This window comes from Pygoscelis adeliae, unplaced genomic scaffold, assembly GCF_000699105.1.
Source record: "Pygoscelis adeliae isolate BGI_AS28 unplaced genomic scaffold, ASM69910v1 Scaffold113, whole genome shotgun sequence".
Lineage (NCBI taxonomy): Eukaryota > Metazoa > Chordata > Aves > Sphenisciformes > Spheniscidae > Pygoscelis > Pygoscelis adeliae.
Genome location: NW_008825108.1, coordinates 14,867,476 through 14,890,553, shown reverse-complemented (window position 1 = coordinate 14,890,553; position 23,078 = coordinate 14,867,476). Strand labels below are relative to the sequence as shown.

At 37.3% G+C, this 23,078-nt stretch overlaps 1 protein-coding gene across 8 annotated transcripts in view; it reads left to right on the top strand.

Moving 5' to 3' along the window:
• NRCAM (neuronal cell adhesion molecule) overlaps nt 1-23,078 on the top strand; it is a 71,644-nt gene that overhangs the window by 3,336 nt on the left and 45,230 nt on the right. For 4 of the 8 annotated variants that reach the window (XM_009327627.1, XM_009327623.1, XM_009327622.1 and 1 more), the window contains 8 exons: nt 1,206-1,311; nt 4,217-4,413; nt 5,338-5,460; nt 5,838-6,008; nt 6,455-6,511; nt 8,644-8,755; nt 10,729-10,913; nt 12,377-12,508. In XM_009327627.1, coding sequence (XP_009325902.1) covers nt 1,206-1,311; nt 4,217-4,413; nt 5,338-5,460; nt 5,838-6,008; nt 6,455-6,511; nt 8,644-8,755; nt 10,729-10,913; nt 12,377-12,508 — 1,083 coding nt within the window. The remainder of the gene's footprint in view (nt 1-1,205; nt 1,312-4,216; nt 4,414-5,337; nt 5,461-5,837; nt 6,009-6,454; nt 6,512-8,643; nt 8,756-10,728; nt 10,914-12,376; nt 12,509-23,078) is intronic. The other 4 variants (XM_009327621.1, XM_009327625.1, XM_009327624.1 and 1 more) reach the window with 1 other exon arrangement.

The following is a 23,078-nucleotide window of genomic DNA, read 5'->3' as shown; positions in this document are numbered from 1 at the left end:
CTGTTCTATTCTGCTTAGCTGCTATATCTCATTATGATTCCGTGATCTGGTTTTTTTTCCTGGCTATTTCTTGTAGGTAGGGCTTTACAGACAGGCACCTCTTTCTGTGCAAGAGTACTTAATGTATAACGGTAGGGAAGACTGAAAATAAAAATCCCAGTTTTACCATTTTAACTGGCTAGAGAGAGGCATGAGAACACAGCTAAGTCTAAAGTGGCTAGAAATGACCCCAGAGTACTAGCAAAGTGTATTGCTGGACAGACAATTTACAAGATTTAGACAGGGATGTTCACGGGCATGTTATTAAACTGGTTCCTTTAGGTCACACTAAACTATAAACAGATGAACAATGTTGAGGAAGACACCTTTCTCACATATCATAAACAGGATATTTTTAATGCAAAAATGGGCATAGATAATGGTAACAGATTATAAATTACTTTAAATAGGTAGGCACCAACTACTTAAATTCTGGTTTGTGCTACTCATTCTAGAGTGCTTGATAAATAATAAATGTTAAATGTTTGTTTATCCTGGAGCAATTCACAAGATTGACTATATTTTTGTGTTTTTTTTAAGGAAAATCAGTGCTAGACTTTTCCTACATGTTTACTCTATTTGGAAACTAGTTACTATTTTTGTCATTTTTTACAGTCTTTTACTTCTAACACATTTTTTACTCCTGAAAAGTAGCTCCTAAAAGCATGCTTTGTAGATTAATTCAATATGTTGAGCACAATAAATGTGTGAAAAGTTTACACCCATAGAGAATTTGGAAATACATAAAATGTTTAGAAATACAGGCTATGTATTTTTTTTCCTTCTGTGTGGTAAAAAACATTTTGTGTGGGTACATGTCTCACAACTGTTCATTCAGGATATGTTGGACTTAGAATTCAAGTGTCCTTTGGTTTTGTGAAAATCTGTCGAAATCTGATGTATAGAAATTATATCCATTCAACTTTTTGGCCAAGATCTTCATCCACTGTAAATTGGCATAACTCAGTTGGAAGTTAGTATAGCTACACTGATTTACAGGAGTAGAGCCCTTCAGCCTCCCAATACAAAGGATACTTTAATCCCACTCTTCTGTCGATGATTTGGTTGCTAATTGCAATTCTGCTTTCTCTGCTTACAAAACTGTCTCACTGATGCTTTGAAAATATTGTTAAATTCCTCTCTGTTTCTTATATTCCATAATGAAGTGTCTCAACCTCCTACGATAACTCAGCAATCTCCAAAAGATTACATTGTTGACCCTCGAGAGAATATTGTAATACAGTGTGAAGCAAAAGGAAAGCCACCTCCTAGGTTAGTAGCATTTTGTTTTGCTTTTGTTGGCCTAACAACATAGGAAAACTAGGAGAAAATAATGTAACTTTTGTAAATTAACAAGTATATGCATATGTGCGTGCTTGCACACGCGGAAATATGCATGCACTCCTACCTTTGTAATTTAAACAGCTACCAGATAGTGGCATGAATTTGACTCTTCTCATCCTTGACATTTAAACTTTTCTATAGTCATCAAGTAACTGTAGTATTTGTTTTCTTCTCAAAGCTCTAACAATAAAATAATACTCAGTTATTACAGGAGCAGATAGGTAAATGCCCATGGAAAGCACTAAAAGGCACACCATGCTATGAACTGGATCACATTCCAGATTTAGGCATAGTGTCTGAGAAGAATGGATATTGAATAAATTCAGAGTAGCACTAATAAATGCAAATTTAATGTTTTGTAAATCATTCCGCTTGATGAGGCTCATCTTGAAATACATAAGCATTTTGTTGGAAGTTATGTAATGTCTATCAGTTTTAATGATCAGTAGCCTTGATTTACCAAGTGTATTTACTAGCCTTAAGTTTTGGTTTTGGCAGAAATGGTAACCCTGTGTATAGATCAGATTCCCGATCATCTTCCATTTTAAGGCCCTGTTTCAGTATCTTGAAATATCTGAAAACTGCTCATTTCAAGATACTGAGTACCTGCACTGGAAACAGCAGTAGCCGTGATGCGTTCTGGCATTGCTAGTAACTGCTTCTGATTGCGGAGACTATAAAGAGAAATGTGCATCTCTGTTCTCAGTAGTGTTACGCTACAACTTGCTTGCGAGGTCAGTCTATAATTGCTCATTCAGACACACACAGAGCTCATTAAATGTACTTCTTCTGAATAACCAGGGTTTTTTCTACATTATTCCTTCTGGTTGCCTTGGGATCATAGTCATTATCATGCTGGGCAGCAGAATGGAGAAGATGGAGATTATCTGTGATACCGTCACCCTTTCTAGTGTTCTGTTAATGGTAGGAGTGCCATAAAGCTGCTGTGTTTACCAGCGTTTTAATTTAGCAGGCACAATGCCATTCTCAAGAGTCTGGGTGTTGACCTGGAGGATCAGATGATTATCGTGCGCTTTGGGACAACTGTACTGCTTCTGCAGATGTTTCTCTTGAAGGCCTTTTTTGGGTTGGATTTACCTGAGAGACCTAAGAGCACTGTCTGTGAGACTGACATAGCTGAGTCATGTGCCAGGGCTCTCTGCCGTACAGCCTCACATTTCCCATCAAACCTCTGTCTCACTTTGTTCCCCTGCTACAGAGGAATTGAGAGGATTTAAGTGCAGAATTTTCTAATGAGTTTTATAAGCTTGTGCCTAGTTTTGCTTATTTTTAAAGATATGACGTCCAAATACTGTATTTCAATAATTAGTCTAGTCCATCAGTCTTGATGACCTGCAGATGCGTATTGGAACTTGAGCTGCTTCAAAGCTCTGAAGTTGAAGATGAACTTTCTCAGCCCGGAGTGTGATTTGTTTGTTAAAACAGAGTAACTTCTTATTGGTGAGAGCGGCTGGCATAAAGGTTTATGGATGTGCTGCTACTTATAGCTTGAGCAGCAAAGATTCTGACTTTCATGTATCTCAAATTCAGGGTTTTGTACCACATTTGTCACCTCTCATTTGAAGCTACATTACAGTTCCCTGTATCCTTCAGCGTTATTGGTAGCAGAGGGTTACAGGAACCCCACGTTCTGCAGCTTCACCCACAAGGCTGCAAGAAACAGGTTTACTATTGGTTCACAATGCACACTAGTCCTCCCAAAAACACTGCAGTGTGGTGCAGTGCCGCTGATCAGGTCCAGTTCTTCTGCTTTCCCCCACCACAAAGTGCAAATAGCGTGTCCAGCCTTGACCTCCTACTGCAGAAGGTCAGCACACAATTTGAGTCACTTAAAATTTGAGCTGTTCTAGTACCATATATGTTTATACTTTTAGGAAGCATTCTAAACAGTAAGTATATATAGTGTTTGTGTTTAAGATTATGAAGCTGAATGTAGCAAGTAGGAAAACTGCTGTTCACAACATTTGAACCTGTGAGCGCTCAGCACTTCACAGGCGTGAGTCTAGCTCTCTGTAACTATACTTTTGGCCATTAACAAAGCATAAGTAAGAAATTGGTGTTTACGGTAGTATAAGTTGCAGGCTGTGAATCTCTGCTCTTTTACTTTTTTTTTTAATGAGTTCTAATAGTCTTCATTTTTAGTGACTACTTTGGAAAAGATCTCTTGCTTTGAGTAACACCAGTATAAATTTACTAGATCAATTATGGGCTATCAGACTGCAAAATTTCCTTTAAAGAATCATGGCTGTTTGCATTAGAGTAGTGAAAAGAAATCAAACTAACCACACAGTCTTTAATTCACTTGCATAACTTTAAAATGGCCAAACCAATTAAAAGAAATGGTCTCCTGCTGGGACCTGAGATGACACATTTCAGCCCAGAGCAAGTTTTTAAAGGCAGGTTTATAAACCCTTTCAACAATAGGTTTTATAATGGAAATGCTAATGCAGCATTAGCAATATCAGTTCTCGCAGATGTTACTGTATCATTTTTAGTAGAAAGAAAATCAGTTCTTTTCCATATACGATTAACTTCAGAATCTTTTAACGTAATTTTTTTTTTAAATACTGACTTTGAAATGTCTCCTGTTAACAAATTCAGCCAAGCCTTTTATCTTAAAATATTGCCAGATTTTTTATATTAAAAAGTGATCTATTACTTTATTAGTTAATTTAGTTTGGGAACAAGTCTTACTTATCTGCTAAAGAAAAATACCATGTATTATTGAAAATTACTTTTTTCTTCTTTCTCTCCATACAATCTACAAAGGCAACTGAAGAAGGAACTTTTTGTTTTGTTTTTAATATTTTAGCTTCTCCTGGACACGCAATGGAACTCATTTTGATATAGATAAAGATGCACAGGTAACAATGAAACCAAATTCAGGAACCCTTGTCATAAATATTATGAATGGTGGGAAGGCAGAAGCGTATGAAGGAGTATACCAGTGTACAGCAAGGAATGAACGAGGAGCAGCCATTTCCAACAATATTGTTATAAGACCTTCTAGTAAGTGAAGCTCTTAATGTTCATAAAATGTGAAACACTTTGATTTGCTTATTTTCTTATGAATGTTTCGCTTTTTTTTTCCTATCTTAAAAATTTAATCATCAAAGTGATCATGTCAGAAAGTATTGTATAGTTTCTGATTTTCAGATTTAATAATGTATTGCATTTTGTCTCCAATATTCCTTAGAAAATTTAATAACCAAAATGCTTTCCTGATTTTTTTTTTGGTATACCTGGATGACCTATCATGTTTAAAATTGGGTTGTATATATGATGCTACAGTTAGAATAAAATGTTTAAATCCTTAATGAACATTGATGAGGACAATTTTTATTCTCTTTCTGATGCATGTATTCCATAGTTTTTATAATAGCTTTAATACAGAACAGATTGGGACCAAAAAGAAGATAAAGCTAAAAGATTTTGATTAATGGTAGGCTGTTTCTACAGCTTTTTATGTGATTTTTATCTCAGATCAGTTTTTCAAGCTTCTCAGCTTAAAATGTGCTGTTCTCACATCTTTTAATAATACTGTGTGCATATAATCCTGTTTCAGGAGGGTCTACGTTGTTTTCTAATTTGGTGCATCGCTGCTTTTTTTTTTTTTTTTTTTTTGCATTATCGTAGTTTAAACTTTCCAAGATACTGTTATGGAACCTGTAGTGAGCAGCCAAATTAATTTGAATCAGTTGATTATACTTTCAGCAAATCATTGCTGTAAAAATGTTTTAAAGAAAACCTACTTTTCTCCCAAGAAAACATAAAAAAGAACAAAAATTAAATCTTTAGTAAACATGATAGGACTTAACATTCTGATGCATGTAGTTCTTCTGCTTTTCTGGAATATTATGTGCGTTTCTTCCTTAAATTCTGGAATTTTTGTCAAGCCATAGTTTATATGTGTGTTAAAATTACTTTCTATAGGATCCCCTTTGTGGACAAAAGAAAAACTAGAACCAAATCAGGTTCGAGAAGGTGATTCCCTAGTACTACACTGCAGACCTCCTGTTGGCTTACCACCACCTATAATATTTTGGATGGATAATGGTGAGTTTGTTTTTTATGCAGAATTAGTTTACTTTTTGCAGTTTTTCTACATAGTTGATCATTGCTTACCAAGACCACAGATGGTGGAGTTTCCCTCTAAGTTAAAATTCAAGGAATTTCCATTTCTGTAGAAACAAAGAAAAAGCAGACATGCAGCCCAAAAGCACGAAGACAAAAGCAGCTGGAGATCTTAATGTAAGTTGTAGATTAACACACTGGGGAAGAATGGGAAGACACGGGAGCTCGAGAGGAAACTTAGGAAGGTCTATATATTTACAAACCCACAAACAGCATAATCAAACAAATGTGGAGTCTGCAGATCATAATAGTGGAGTGTGTATAATAATTGAGATAAATGTGTTCTTGTTTTCCCTTAGCTTTCCAAAGGCTGCCTCAAAGTGAAAGAGTTTCCCAAGGTCTAAATGGAGACCTTTATTTTTCTAATGTACAACCAGAAGATACCCGGGAGGACTATATCTGTTATGCAAGATTTAATCATACGCAAACTATACAGCAGAAACAACCCATTTCTGTAAAAGTCTTTTCAAGTAGGTACTGCATTACCTAATTACATAGTTACATAGTATTTATCCAGAATTATCAAGTTAATTGCCAAAGTTAAGTAGTGTTATGCTAGGGAATTTTGTCATTTTAATTCTGAATAAGAAATTACATCACTGTATAAATTTAAAATGTAATCTCCAGTGTTCCTGACATATAATTAATTTTAAAAGCTGTCATTTTATCAGGCTTTCTCTTTTGAAAAAATGTTTTGTAAGATTTGAAATACTGAAAAAAATACAGTGTAAAAAATAATAGTTTTAAAATGGTTTACATGTCCAAGAATATAAAGTTATTATGATTATTGTAACTGTTGAAACAAATTAATCAATCATTTGATTAACTCACCGCGGCCATATCATCACCTTTTGATTCCCAGTACTTTGATTTATCCCTCTTGTATGCATTCTTCATGATATTCTGTTTATTTCAGTGGATTCATTGAATGACACTATAGCTGCTAATTTGAGTGACACTGATATTTATGGTGGTGAGTTACACTGGTCCCCACTGATACTCCCTGTTTCACAGTAGCATTTAGTTAACTAACTTCACCTCCATGGCTACTTAACCTTTTGCTCCCTTTTCAGTTTCTAATAAAGGTATCTATTAGTGCTGGTGATAATACGTGCTTTAGAAAGGGACTGCACAGTGTGATCCTTTCAAATATTTAATGTTTCAATGTTGTTGTAACATATGGCTCATAAAAAATACAAACTCTTACAATAAATGAGTCCTTTCACATTGGGGCAGATTTTAAAAATTGTCAATTTGATTGCTTCTATACTGTGTTGCTTTTTTATATTTTTACTCCAATTTAACTAGTAGTTTGATATGTTCATTATCACTAGGACTATTCAATATCACATGCTGCATAATAAATAACAACAATTAAGCATTTAACAGATGCACGTCACATTTAATAGTTTATTGAATGTACTATTCATTTTTAACGTATTTCATAAGTGTAAAATCTAAACATTTTAATACTATCTGTATAAATAACTTTGTAGGGGAAAGATGAGCTTTGTTTGTCTGGTGTTTAAGCTGATCTTTACATTAATCTATGTTGAATGGTCTTTTGTACATTGTGAATTAAATCCTCCCAAACAGGTATATGTGTGTTTAGCGAGGCTGACTTTGGAGCAACACTGATACTGTAACACTTGAGGTTCTAGACTCTCCACTTGATATTGTGTGAGATAGAAAATACATGATATTTCTTCCATTTTTGTCTTTTTCCTTGTCAAATGAGGCTTTTTACATATTGCACGATAACTTAATGGGAATCTAAAATAAAACAGGGACACAGAATTTTTTCATTCTCTGCATAAAAATAAGATGTCGTTCAGGAACAAACAAGAAATATGTATCTGAACACAGAATGATATATTAGCTGCAATTAGTGAGGAAAACACCATTCGGTTGGCTCACAACTCAGAAATACCGGAGGTAACTCTTCTGAATTTTCATAGTCTTGCAAAATGAGTCAGCGGTCCTTAGCAGCGCCAAAACTGGGTAGATTAGTTATTGCCTGTGACTATCAACTGTTTTCTTCACTCTAGACCACCCTTTTCTCCCAACTTTAAGTTGTTTGTGTACTAGTTTTTAAGGAATTCATAGCACATATTGTATTAAAATTAAGTGTTCTATTTATGTTAATCTATCAGTAAATCCTGTACCCTAATAAACCAAGAGTTTATTATGTTTCTCCTCACATTTTTAAAAAATACAATGATTTACTGTAATGATTCAGACTGCTACTCCACTTTAGAGCAATTTAATCCTCTATTTTAAAATTGCTATAAAAGAACATTAGAGTATTTACAGAAAGCAGTCTATTATTGCAGAAAGCACTCTTATTCTGACTTCCATGAAGGCACATGAAATACCATAATACTTCAAAAGCCAACAGAGTATAATGTCAGCAATGGGTCTTATATTTATAGCTGTCTGTTTACTGTGGTTATTTCTTGTGAGATAGTCAATGGTTCTTTATTACCAGACTGGGGAACAGCTTGAATTAAAGTTAAATATATAGTAAGAGGAGAATACAAAGCTTAGCTTCTGAAAAGACGCCTCATGTTGTCTAGAAAATATTGAACAAAGCATATTGCGAAGTGGAACGTACCTTTTATCCCCTTGGTTTTTATTTCTGAATACAATTACTTTGCTTTATTTGTGTTTTGATGGAAGCCCAGAAATTTTTGGTAACTTTCAGTCTTGCACTATGACTCACATCAGTGACCTCTTACTCGCTGTAATAGTTCTGCTGAAGTGAATAGGGGCTGCTTAGGATTAAGGCTCAGCATTTATCCATCAGGCTGCATGGTTGCCTATGTAAAAACTATGTATCAATTGGTCCTGTCTTTAATAACATTTTTCATGTTCAAAATTATAGCATTTAACAGGTTGAGATATGGTTATGTTATGTCTGTCAAAAACCTGATTTGTTGAACTGTGTAGTTGTGTAACACGATGATTTTTAATTAAATGGCCAGTGTGCAGCAAAATCTCTGTCCACAATGTGAGACTGGATGTATGCATTTGATCACTATTTAAATAAATAAATATTAAAATAAAATTTAGAAATTAATTATTTTATTTTTTTTCTTGTTCCAGCCAAGCCAGTTACAGAGAGGCAACCGATTCTTCTAACACCAACAGGTAGCACAAGTACCAAAGTGGAACTCAGAGGAAATGTGCTTTTGTTGGAGTGCATTGCAGCAGGATTGTGAGTTACTTTTTAGACAGTGTTTTTCTAAATAAAAATACAGAAACAGAGGGAAATATTTCAGAGATGCTTAAAATGTTACCACTGTATAAGCTTAGGTATTTCAGAGAAACAGAAATGTAAAATGGAAAGAGCTCTTTTAAGGAAGTCCACCATTTACTTGGGCATCAGCAGATTTTAAAACTGACTATGAACATAAGTATTATGGCCTCTGCCTTCTCATATCCCCAAACCCTCTGCACAGGATTCAGGTTATACCATTATACATAAGCAAGAAACGCCATGGGGTAACCTTGGACACACATCTGCAGAATTGCACTCAGGAATCGAGCTTCTGTTTTTTTCCTAAATTTACAATCAGGCTTTCAAATTATATAAAAATAGATAAGAATCTGCTGGTCTAATCTGACAAAGCTGCTCACATATGCTAATAATTACTTAGTAACTATCAGCTAGGTGGGAGTTGTTAGAACATACCTTCAGCTCCTTACATCCAATTTCTCATTGTAGTTGAGTGTAATTGGTACTTGTTACTTTGATGTAATGCAAGTTTGCTTCTGCTGGTTGTTGTGCAAGTAGAAAATGACTAAAGAGCAATTTAACTTCATCAACTAGTTTGATCTTAAATCAATTTCATTCTCCGGAAGAACTCTGAGAATAGATTGGTTAGTGCAGAAGTGGAAAATCTTTAGTACCTATTTCAGGAACTGTAAACATGTTTACAGTGCACAAAAGCATATAATGCAGAGTGCTTTGAGGTAGCCACGAGGAAAGCCAAAAACTGCAAATGATGCAGCACAGCATCATGCACATGTGTTCACTTGCATAAGCTCCATAGGGCACGCTCATGCACAGCGTTGACACAGCTTTGATACAAGCTTCAGTGCAGTGTTTCTGTCTCAGCTGTGGTCTGCTCAGGTGTCTGCATCAGCACCACTAGCAAAACCACACCTATGAGTGGGAGTAGCATCAGCTTGGGTAATCTTCATCTGCAATATAGTTACATGCTTTTTGACAGCCCTGCAATAAAAGTATTCAGTGATCCAAACTCCAGTAAAATGGCTGGATAAAAACAGGCGAAAAAATAAAACATTATACATTATATGGCTTCGTGTCTTTAGCCGTCATGTAGTTTTCTTAAAGAAATAATTAAATGAGGGAAGCTTACATAGTTGTCCACAAAGGACCAGATTCAGATTTTGTTTAAATTAACTATTCCTAATTACTGATACTATTAAAAGTCAACTTTGCTAGATGTCTCTGTTATAAAATGTATGATATTAGACTACTAAGGGAATATTTGCCTTGAGTCATTACTATTTGAGACAGGACATTCTACTCAGTAAGCAACACCTTGTAATTTCTTGTAATATTAAAAGTATATCTCCATGTGTTTGGACAACTTTCAACTTCAGTGAACAACATGGGGCATAGCCAAGATTTAGACATGGTGCAGTCACAAGTAGCTATACTTGACTCAGCACTGACGTTTTTTTCTTGATTTCTCATAGGAAATATTTCTGTCTCCTTATAGCTCTGCTGTAAAATTTATGATGTTCATGAAGCATTAGGATATTGCTCAAATGAAGAGCAATTAAAACTTGTCATTATGTGGAAACTACCTTTTAAAGCACCATGAGCACTAATTTAATAGTATAAGTGCAATAAGATTTGAAATACACTTATATTCATTTCTTAACCATCAGGGTTTTTAGATTAATCAGCAGACAAATGTATTCTGTAGTTATAAAGCCTATGAACAGATGGCCATTGACAGTGTTGTTAGTGAGGCTTGTCATTTCCTAGAAACAAATGCTGGCGTATTTTGCACATTTGCTGGACATGCCCCAAAATCTGGGTAAAGGCTCTTAAAATAATTACTTGTAAAATATACATTCAAAAAATTAATGTATTGAACTCTCGTCTTCCTTTTCTCCAGTCCCTAAATTTGACCTATGCTTTTGCTTCTCCAGACCCACACCAGTAATCCGCTGGATTAAAGAGGGTGGGGAACTGCCAGCCAACAGAACGTTTTTTGAAAACTTTAAGAAAACTCTCAAGATTATAGAAGTTTCTGAAGCTGACTCTGGGAACTACAAATGTATAGCAAGAAATATATTAGGTTCTGCTCATCATGTCATTTCAGTAACTGTGAAAGGTAATACTAAAATAATCCTTAATGTAATATTGTCAGTGTCCAGAATGCAAGATTGAAGTAAGCTTTCTAGGATAAAATATAGCTGAAAGGATGAGTGATAATGGTAAAAAAACCCAAAACCAAAAACCTGAGGAAATGATCATTAAACTGACTGAATTCTGCCACTGGAAGGATTTTAATATCTCTAATCTCTTTTCGGTTTTTTAGTATGTTATTTTATAAAGCAACAGGCTAAATTGAGACTGTACTGTAAAAGTAGTAAAACAATTTCTTAGCTTGTACCAGTGGTACATTTATTTTAGATCCTTTGATCATCTATCATTAGACTGCTGCTTTCCCTTGTTTTTGTATCTTCCCCCCCATCTCTCTTCTTCATCTCCTTCTTATTTTCTCCATCTTTTCTGCTCTCCATTCATATAGCTCAGATTCTTTCTCTTCTCTATTTTACTGTGTGTCTTACGGTCTTATATTCTTCTTTCTTTTTCTCTCTTAATTGACATTTCTGGTTTTCTATCTTCTTCATGTTTTTTACCCAAGATGATGTCTTACTACTTCTAAAAATACCTACAGTATGTTTGTCCAAATAGGAATTGCAAGGATGTTTTGAATACCATGAAACAAAAAAACTGGAATGACAGCTAATTAGTCATTGAAATAATCAACTGTAGTGCTTACTTTGCATGCTAAATAGCCATTCATTTTATTGTAGACCAGCACCATTTTATGATCACATTCAACCTCCTTTTTAAGAGCAGAAGTTTAATTTTCTGTCTGCATCTGTCCATCAATCCGAAATCTGAAATTTAATTGCAAGATGAGATAACATATGCTATTTGTGGTTATTTATTGTAAAAGAGATGGAGACATAGATTAATATCTTTTGATAAGGACAGTGTTCCATCCATTTTGATCTCTGTGTGTTTTCAGCTGTCTCAGGTAAACATCTGGCCCCACTGCAATCACCCGTTGAATTCAGCGAGACTGAGGATTTTGCCATTTCTAAATTTCACCCTTGACAAGAAATGTTTTTATGTAATCAAACCTAAATTAACTTCTAACAGCCTAACTACTGTTAGCATGGATATCTCTGAAATTAATCAAAAGACCACTCTAGTCTCTGCAGATGCCATACTTGGATAAATCTTGCTGTCTTTAGGAAAGGCAGATTAGATTCAAAGCAGACAACCCTAAGTGAAACAAAGAACCTCTTGTTGCTTATCTCAGAGTTTCAGTGCAGCGGGTAGCCAATAGCTCAGTTTAGCCAAAGTATAATCTGCCAGTTAATCATTGAGTATCACATATCTCTCTCTATATATATATATGTATAAAAAAAAAATTAACCGTGTAAGTCTATATCTATACGTAACTTGTTTAAATTATCTTCTGGTTACCATGACTGTGCCTTACGATTTTCTGTACATAATTTTGGAAAACAATTGCTGTGTTTCTCTTCCTAACCCCAGCTGCCCCATACTGGATAACAGCACCCAGAAACTTGGTCTTGTCTCCTGGAGAAGATGGGACATTGATCTGCAGAGCTAATGGCAACCCAAAGCCTAATATAAGCTGGTTAGCAAATGGCGTTCCCATAGCAAGTAAGATTCTTAATTACCTTACAGAAGGATGAGTAAGAGAATATGAGGAATATCAGGGTGTTTTTTTCAAATATAAATGAAAATCATGTGTTTGAGTAGTTTTTTCCTGACAGGTAATACTAAATTATAAATGAGGTGATAAAAATACTGTGGTTCATAAAAGTGGAACAACAAAATGTGCCTCTAATGTGCTTGAAAGCACTAAAATTTGTGACTGTACTTCTGGTTATTCTGTCTGGTGTTCTGCTGGTAGTATCCTTGTGGAGATGGGGCCATAGTAACAAAGCTGCGTCATGCCCCTTTTACAGGGATATTGCTGGGGTGTGATTTTTACCATTGTGTTGCTGTGGCAGTCCTGTTTGCTAGATCTCTCCTTTGCCACCCCAGTGCAACACTAATTTTGTCTAGGAATCGTAAAGGTGACATAAAAAGTCAAGCCCTCACATCTGTGGATGTACAGAGCACTTTTGCAGGATTTGCAGCTTAGAGTATGTTTGAGCCTTCCAGCCTTCAGCATTAAAAAACAGCAGCAGCAAAACTGACTGAATGCGTCAGCAAGTGCCTGGCAAACAGCTTGTGCCAAGTAGGTGTCAAAGAAAAGGAGCCCCTAAGGCAGTGAAACAGCTGTTTGTGTGTGCATGGGTAAGAAAAGCAACCCTGGATTGGTGATTGAGTCACTTAATTGTTGCAGTGTTATGACTGGCAATGCTGTATGACAGACACAAGATAGCAGCTATATATAGCACAACTTTACTTGGGAAGAACTTGCTGGAGGACACTGCGGTGTGTTGTCAGTTGGGTTTGCGCTCAGCATAGCCTGTACCGTAAAATCACACTTGGTTCTTCTACCTTTATCCTTCCTCTTTCACAAAACGATCTTATAAAAACAGACAATCTACCCTGTTGACTCGTGAGAGATAATGTGCTCTAAAATATTGGTCTGTGCTGACCTATTGAAAGTATGACAGTGTAACTTTCAGGAGTTTCAGGAGATGTTTAAGTCTGGTGATGAAGTAAATGTCATGGAGTTTGGGACATGGAGGAGGATTCTCTACAGTGAGAATCTAGGAAATAGCAACAGGTAAACGAGAACCCTCATTAGATATATTCAAAATATTTGGGATACAAGAGAGATTAAACTGAACCGGAGGGAAAAATATGCAACTTTAGGGGGGAAAGCAAGGGTATATATTGAAACAGATAGAAATATTTAGCAAAGAACCTCCTTCAGGAATCCTAATTAAATGTAAGTTGAGATCTCTAGCCTGAGATTTAAAATGAGAAGTTTCCATTGGTTAAATAAGTTATGTAAGTTATGACATTAACCACCTTATCAAACAATGGTATTGCAGGAAAACAGGAAAATATCGATGTAATTTTGTATTGTGTATATTGTATGTAAATATATCATAATGCATGCCTGATAATCAAAGTTTGGTACCTGTCCTGCTCTTTCCTTTCTGGGTTTTTGGTGGTTTCATATTCCTTACTATTTTCTATATAGTTACCATTAACTTTTTTTTTGTTTGTTCTGAGGACATTTTTATCCTGCTGTCCTGAGTTTAACTCTTCTTTTCAGGCCTCCTGACTAGTAAAATCTTTTTCACCTGGCTATGAGATTCACCTTTGCCTCGCACTGCTTTCTTGTCAAAGCTGTAGGACATGCTGTTCAAATGACAGACAAGTACGTTTTCCAGAAAAGCAATGATATGTTCTGCATTCTTGCAGGATAGCAGTAAAACATTAAGAAACAGATTGTTTTCAGAAGCAGCTGCAGGATGCCACCAAATTTCCCAAATACAACGGCAACATATATTGGCTGGCTGGCCTTGAGGAATCAGCATACGGAGTATTATTGAAGGGGACTCAGTAAAAATTAAGAGACTTTAATTAAATTAGCCACTCAAACCTCAGGAGGGAAAAAAAAAAAAAAAAAGAACACAGGAAATAAATAACTGGGTAGCTCAGCCTTATGTTAAAGCTCACTTTCACTACTGAGAAAAGCTGAAGTTTTATCCACCTGAAGTATTTAAGTGCCAGTTGATTGGATGCTCCAGTGCATGAGTCTGTCAGGGCATCTAAGAAAGAGAAGCATCACGATCACAGGAAGTGCAGTTCTTAAAATTCTTGTGATTTTGTATTATTCTGAGTTATCAAAAGCTGATCTGGAAACAACCAAGTATAGTGTGCCTTTTTGTTCTCTTGTTACTAAATTGTAGAATTGAGCCCCTCTTCTTCCAACTGAATGATTAGTAAATCACTGTAAAAGGAAACTAAAGCAGCTGTTTCAGCTTCAGGGCAGTGCTGAGAGAGCTACACCCATGGCAGGATTTCAAAGAAAAAGAGCTACATTTGAATTTCAAAGCCCTGCTGTCATCATATATCCCACAATGTGCCTCCTGTGGCCCAGTAATCTGTTTGCAATACTTTAATTTTCTATTGGAAAGCACAACTGGGAGATGCTTAATTCTTCCGGTTTTGTTTTTCCATAATAGAGTCAGACAAGGAAGGGGGAATGTTGAAGAAAGAATCATTCGTCCATATCTCAGTCAAAGGGTAAGGCTTAAATACCAATAGGGAAAAGGGAAGAATAAAGAAAAATGTAGTGTGTCTTAAGCATCTATGAAAAAAAATTTGTCATGGTGTAAATTTTGTTCCAGATTATATTAATCAGAGTAAAAAGATACTTTTAAAGGAAGATTTTAGGTTTCTTTGAAATATTTTAATTAATTTTCTTCAACAATAACGCTTTAAAGAAAAACTTCAGCATGTCTGAAAAGAAAGCTGCTTCAGACATGCTGGAGCGATAAGGACCTAACCTCCTAAAGTTTACTCACAGGAGTAATTTGAACTCACATGCACAGTCCCGTTGAGGTCAATTAGAATTACTTTGGCAAGTAGCAATTGAAAGTTCAGGCCATGACTCTGCCTTGCCTTGTGCTTCAATTAACACTCAAGATCTGCATTATTTATACCGCTGCATAATCCGTTGTGTTTTACTGCTTAGATATTCAGCATGGTTTTACAAAAGGGAAACCATGCATGAAGTATCTCAAGTTTTAAGAAAGTAACAACCTGGATTAATTGGGGAAGGGGAAGCACTTTCGTAATTGGACTTCAGAAAGGCATTGCAAATACTGCACAAAAGACTAATTTATTGGTTCAGTGGTTTATAGTTCATGATGAGCTATTAAATATTAAATACACACACTTAGATTTATACAAAGTAGTGCACTGAAAGGCACTGTTTATCTTCTTTCAACATGTTCTTCACTTGTTTATATCACATTTCACATTGAATCTTAGGTATTAGTTAGTCTCCATTAGTAATCACATCGAATTTAAGGGAGAAACATTAGTCCTTTGTGAAAGACCTTGATAATCCCTGGCTCAGAGATTCGTCATCCATCGTGTTCTGTGGGTACACACAAAAGCTGTTCACCACAGCCATAGGAGGGTGGGGAGAATCTGCTGGACTCTGAGGCCCCGAGGAGTTCAGTCTCGGAGAGGAGAGGACTGCCAGGGCAGACATTTATCCACTCCTTCTGCTGTCATTGTATTGGAACTGCGCATCTGGCCTAGGAACTGCAGCAGATATGAAAACCTTTGATAATCAGGTTTTTTTTATTCTGCACAAGATAGTCAGAGGATGGTCGTGGCTAGTGCAGGTAATAACCTGCTGTCCCTTTGGAGGTAATAGTACTATAGAAATCAGAAACTTGGAAACAAGGATTTCGGTGATCACAGGAAAATATTTTGCTGAGGAGCAAGTGAGTTTGTCAAGAAAAGGAAAAGGGCATCTTCTTCCATGTCCCATCTCTTCCAGAATTAAGTCTTTGTCAGTTCACTGTAAGGGGTAGAGTAAGGCAAAACTGGATTACTTAAGTCTCTTGTTTTTCTTGCTTAGGTTCAGTCTTGGTTTGACCCTATAGGTTCTCAACTGTCTGATGCACTATACTGCCCACCCTTGCTATTTCACTACCAGTTTTTTGTTCAACTCCGAAAGCATAGCTTCCAGCCCCGCCCCCCCAAAAGAAGAAAAAAGGATTCTAGTCACATAACATTCTCTAAATACATAATACGGTATTTTAGGCAATATGATCAGAGATGTGAGAGAACAGGTCTGTCTTGCATAATAGCCCCTGATATGGGCTTTCAAACGTTACGAGGAAAGTCAGCTACAGCCAGAGGAATGTTAACTGGATGCTCATTCATAGACCATGGTTTATGATCTACGGAAAACCAGGAGGTCCCTCCATAAGAAACATATCTTCTTATCAAGCCACCTCGATGACTACATACTGGATGTTCCTCCCAGTTTTCTTGGCTGGTTGATTGATAATGTTAAATCCTGGTCCTGTCACGTTCTTCTGTTGTCGTAGCTAATCTATCTGAAAACAGATGTCCAAAATTATACAAATAATTCTTAAAAAATTCCATTTCAGTCATTCAGCTGTAGTTAGTTTTAACCACAGAAGGATTTTTCTACTTTTGAAAATGGTTACTATGTTCATAAATTACTCATGAATGTGAGTTTTTGGAAGAATAAGCAGGTCAAGAAGAATGATGGGATACTTCTAGCAAAAGTTACTATAATACAAATGATCCTGTGATCCTGTCAGAACTTGAAAAGCATACGTGAGCATCACTATACAAGGACCATATGTTTCTACATTCATATCAGAAAAAAAGCACCTAGCCTTCTGTCTTTGCTTTCTTCATATATTTCCGCAATAACAGGGTCTTCAAAGCTGTCTCTGAAGTTAGAGTTGTTGAAAATCATGGCTTAAGAGCCAGTACTGATCTCATGCTCCCATTTACATTCACTATTATTTGTGCATAAACTTAAGGACAGAATTATAATAGTAATAGGAGAACTACAACCACAAATGTTCAGTATAAAAATCTAAATCAAATAATTGTCTCAGCTTCTCTGAGAAACTGGTATTCTGCTATTGATGCAAAATGATAGCTGAGCTTTACTAAAGAAATGAGTGACTAAGCACTATAACACTTAAACAACAGACATTGTGTTATTACATTGGTTTTCCAACAATCATATGTAGTCACTGTGAATGCATGACAGGACTGATTACTTTTGATTCATAGCTTTGAGATGCAGGCATCTAAAGACAGTAATGAATGTTTCTGCTCTTTTCTAAAGAGAAATTATTCTCTGCTTTTGCTGTGTTTTTCTGTGATATTTTACTGATCTAGGTAAGATTAGCTCTTACACATGCCAAAGATGTATATGTTCTCATTGATACAGGGAAAAGCAGTCAAGTCATTTTGTCCCTTTCTTTTCCAGCTTGTTTTCAGCCAGAGGGAATCTTTAGTACATCATCTGAGGATGACATGAACATTTTCACTATAGAATAGAAACAGTTAGTACTCACATATCCTACAAACTATGATTGTAATCCACAACATGCTTCTGGAAAAAAATATATACTACCTTAGGTTACATCATACTTCTCAGGCAACAAGAAACACCCTAGTTCAGTGTCCTATGGGACCTGGAGTCTAAGCAGAGCTGAGAACTTCTGATGTCAGCTGAGTCTCATACTCACTTTGTTGTATTTCAGAATGTGGTAACAATATAAGGAACTCTGATTTCAAGAATGATGATTTTCATATTATTAGCTTTTTTAAACAATAGCAAATTACAGAATCGCAATCAAAGGTATATACCTCCTTCCGAGTGAATTATTTTCAATCTACATTGTCAGGTTATTTTAAAACCACAGTATCGCAGCAGAGTTGAGGGTGAAAGAAACATCTAGTCCAGTTGTATTTCAGAATGTGGTAACAATATAAGGAACTCTGATTTCAAGAATTATGATTTTCATATTACTAGCTTTTTTAAACAATAGCAAATTACAGAATCGCAATCAAAGGTATATACCTCCTTCTGAGTGAATTATTTTCAATCTACATTGTTTGTCAGGTTATTTTAAAACCACACTATCGCAGCAGAGTTGAGGGTGAAAGGAACATCTAGTCTAACCTGCCTGCTCAAAGCAGGGTGTTAGCTGCATCTGGTTGGTCAGGACTGTGTCCAGACAGATGTTGATTATCTCGAAGGATAAAGACTCCATCACCTCCTTGGGCATCCTGTTTCAGGGTCTGACCACCCTCACAATAAAAACACTACGTTTAAGTTAAAAAACCCCACAACTCCAAGCAATGGATTTTTTTTCCCTATTTTACACAGTGCTTAAAGATCTGAGCTAAAGAATTTAAAGTTGGTAGATCAATTTCTTGTCTTAGTAATTTTCTGCCCAAAATATATATCTTTCTTACAGATCAGGCTGAAGTTTGTATTATTTATTTGGACTGATAACATTGTATTATAAACTGCATCATCAGTTGACAGTTGTTCTGTTCTTCATTGTGTTTATCTTCTTGAATTTGCATAAATGCACATAGACGGAAAAGGGTAAAACATCTCAACAAAATCTGGATTTTTCCTTCCAGTTTTAAGAATAATAGTGTGTTTTAACTGCTTCTGTTCAGAGAGTACATTTTATTCTGTCTTTTTTTCCCAGGAAAAAAGTAATAATGGTGCCATAGTGGTTATTTAAACATACTAACAAAAGTAATTGCTTGGGCTGTCTGAAGTTTATGAAACAGATGGAAGTATGCATTCAGATGAACAGAAGATACTCAGGGTGCTGATGACTAACTGTGACAAAAGTATCTGACGGAGGCTATACCTTCTCTGTACAGGAATATTCTGTACGTGCCTATAGAGTCAAGAAGCTGTCGTCTTATACTAAGTGATGGAAAAATTAGGTGAAACCAGGCAATCAGGTCTTTGTCCAGAAAGGACATAAACACGTCCATAAGCTGAGACTTGATGTTATTGGGAGTAAATGTTGGCCGTTACAGGGCACATGTTCAACTGTCTATTACAGCAGCAGAAATCCTATAGCAAATTCTGATCATTCATTATCCCAATTGTACAAACCCATTTTAAGTATTATGTAATTCTTTGCTATTTTGCCTATCAGTGCCAAATTCAGATTTGTCAGACATGTCAAAAGCATTTTCTCCTTTTCGTGCAGCTATCCTGTAATGTGACCAGAATCCTTATAAAGGCAAACAAGCAGTGATTGAGTGGCCCTGCCATTGCTCTCTTTCCCCAGAAAAAGGAAAAAAAGGACATGGAAATGGCTGAAGTACTGCATGCTTTCTTTGCCTCAGTCTTTACTAGCAAGACTGGCCTTCAGGAATCCCAGGTCCCAGAGACCAGGGGGAAAGGCTGGAACGAGATGTACCCTTGGTGGAAGAGGATCAGGTCAGGGAATACTTCAGCAAACTGGACGCACATAAGTCTGTGGCCCTTGATGGGATGCACCCACAAGTGCTGAGGGAGCTAGCAGATGTCACTGCAAGGCCACTCTCAATAATCTTTGATTGATCACGGTAACTGGGAGAAGTGTCCGAAGACTGGAGGAAAGCAAATGTTACTCCTACCTTCAGGAAGAGCAAGAAGCAGAAGCCAGGAAGCTACAAGCTGGTCAGCCTCACCTTGATCTCTGGGAAGGTGGTGGAGCAGCTAATCCTGGAAACCATTTCCAGGCACATTAAGGACTAGAAAACCATCAGGAGTAGTTAGCATGGCTTCACCAAGGGGAAGTCATGCTTAACCAACTTGATACATTTCTATGATGAAATGACTGGCCTGGTAGATGAGGGGGGGAGTAGTGGATATTGTCTACCTGGACTTCAGTGAGGCCTTTGACACTGTCTCCCGCAAGATCCTCATAGACAAGCTGTTGATGTATGGGCTGGATAAGCAGACAGTGAGGTGGATAGAAAAATGGCTTAATGGCCGGGCCCAGAGGGTGGTGATCAGTGGCACAAAGTCTAGTTGGAGGCCAGTAACTAGCAGTGTACCCCAGGAGTCAGTCCTGTTTAACATCTTCATTAATGATCTGGATGATGGGGCAGAGTGTACCCTCAGCAAGTTTGCTGATGACACAAAACTGGGAGGAGTGGCTGATACACCAGAGGGTCCCAGAGGGTCCTGCTACCATCCAGAGGGATCTCGACAAGCTGGAGAAACGGGCTGACAAGAACATCGGGAAGTTCAACATGGAGAAGTGCAAAGTCCTGTACCTGGGGAGGAACAACCCCATGCACCAGTACGTGCTGGGGGCCACCCAGCTGGAAAGTAGCTTAGCAGAAAAGGACTTGGGCGTCCTGGTGGACGCCAAGTTGATCACGAGCCAGCAATGTGCACTTGGGGCGAAGAGGCACGGGGGGGAGTGGGTGATACACCAGAGGGTCCCAGAGGGTCCTGCTACCATCCAGAGGGATCTCGACAAGCTGGAGAAACGGGTTGACAAGAACATCGGGAAGTTCAACACGGAGAAGTGCAAAATCCTGTACCTGGGGAGGAACAACCCCATGCACCAGTACGTGCTTGGGGCCACCCAGCTGGAAAGTAGCTTAGCAGAAAAGGACTTGGGCGTCCTGGTGGACGCCAAGTTGATCACGAGCCAGCAATGTGCACTTGGGGCGAAGAGGCTAATGTTATGCTGGGCTACATTAGCCAAAAGTATTGCTAGCAGATTGAGGGAAGTGATCCTTCCCCCATCTGGACAGTCCTGGGCAACTGCCTCTAGGTGGCCCTGCTTGAGCAGGGGGTTGGACAAGATGACCTCCAGAGGTCCCTTCTAGCCTCAACCATTCTGTCTGTGTGAGTGCAGCAGTGCGTGCTTAAGGTCGTTAAAGCAGCTGGATGATACAGCATCTAACTTTTAGGTCCTGGCCCTGCAAAACACGGTGAGTACATGGGCAAAGACGTGTAAGTTCTGTTGGTGTTGCGTGGGAGGATGAGGTATGTCAGAAGACAGACTGTTGAATAGACGCCAGTCTCAACAGGGAGCTTTCCAGAATCGGTGCCCTTCAGCATGCAAGTGGCTAGACCAATCCAAAGGAAGCACTGACTAACCTGATGCTTCCCTCAGTTTGTGTTTTTTTCCTCTTGGGACCCACAGCTTGAAGCCCTTTTCTGAGAACAGGCACCTACCTCCTTTCCTTCAAATAACAGAAGAGGGATGTCTCTTTTTTTTCCTTAAATACAGCAGTGGGAAGGGAAGATGCTATCTTTCTTTTTATATGATAATTTAATGGTTAGATCATTCTTTTAAGATCCAGTTCCTTCTTCAGTCATAGAGGATCAAACTAATGGCTTCCATCTCTCTGAAGGGGCCCTACCATCAGCCTGTAAGGTATTATGTATGGGAGTGTGTGTGTGAGGGGTGGAGTCTCTGCACCCATTAAAGCTCTGTCTGTGTGCAGAAAATGCTGCGGGATTCAGAGGGCATGAGTGGAGGGGAGCCCAGAGCCCGGGGCAGGAAGTAGCCATGATTGGAAAGGCTGTGGGCTGATCTTCAACCTCCTGGGAGGGCGGTTGCCCTTATTTTCCATTTAACAGTGATTTGTATGCAGAAACAGACCACTTCTCACAGCTGACTGGCCTGCCTGCTGGGCTACTCACCTGCTCCGTCTATTTTCAGCCCAGGAATCTTTTAATGAAAATGGCATTTACATAGAATAGGAAGCAATGTGGAACACAATAGGAAGTAAAGCAAAAGAGGAGAAAAATAAGCGCCAGCAATCCAGAAGCCCAGAGAATAAGCATTTAAAATCCCAGTAGTACCTTTTTCTTCCTTTCCAAAATTTTTGAATTTGTGATATTGATTTGAACTCAGAGTGATGGAAGGTAAGAGTTAAAAATGGAGTTGAAAACTGTACTTGAGGCATCTGTTTGGAAATTGATGTAATTATTTTACATGCAAAATGGCCTTAGAGTTCACCCAAGATGGAAATACCTTTAAGCAGGAGCACAGAACTGTGGTCCTCTTCATCTGTCCCCTTTTATTCTTCCCTCTGAGAGAATTCAGTAACAGATACTTCAGTAGATTTGAGAGAATGTAGGAGAAATTTCTCCTTTTTCTTTACAGATGAGCACTAAGTTATTGTCTGAATCAAAAGGCTTTGCCACTTAAAAAAAAATGATGTTAATTTAGTTATTTGATCTTTTCTCTGAATCCAAAGAAATGAGAAATGATTTTTTATGAAAATGTCTTCTGCAAATATACTTACTTTCTCAAGTTCCAATAATATATTAGGGTGTCAATTTGATGATGCAACCAAACATCATTATGCATTTATTTGCATTATGATGCAAATAAATCTTGCATTTATAATGTGAAAATGATGCATTTATTTATGCTTATGTGCATTTATTTTAATATTAATATAGAATGTCACCATTAAGTTTCAATATTAATAATACATTGTTGTGTTTTGATTTAATACTTAAAATGATAAACTATAGTTTGTGCATTTTTATGCAGTGTGGTGTTACAAGCTAAGTTTTTTCTCTGTTATACCTCTCTAACTCCATCCAGTTGTATCATAAGTGACAGCTATTATTCTTCAGTAATATCTCAGAATTTTTTTTCAGTTATATTCTCGATTCTTCTGGGATGCAAGAGCTGTTTGGCAGCTCAGGCTATTACAGAACAGTTGAGGAAACGGCATTGTATAATTC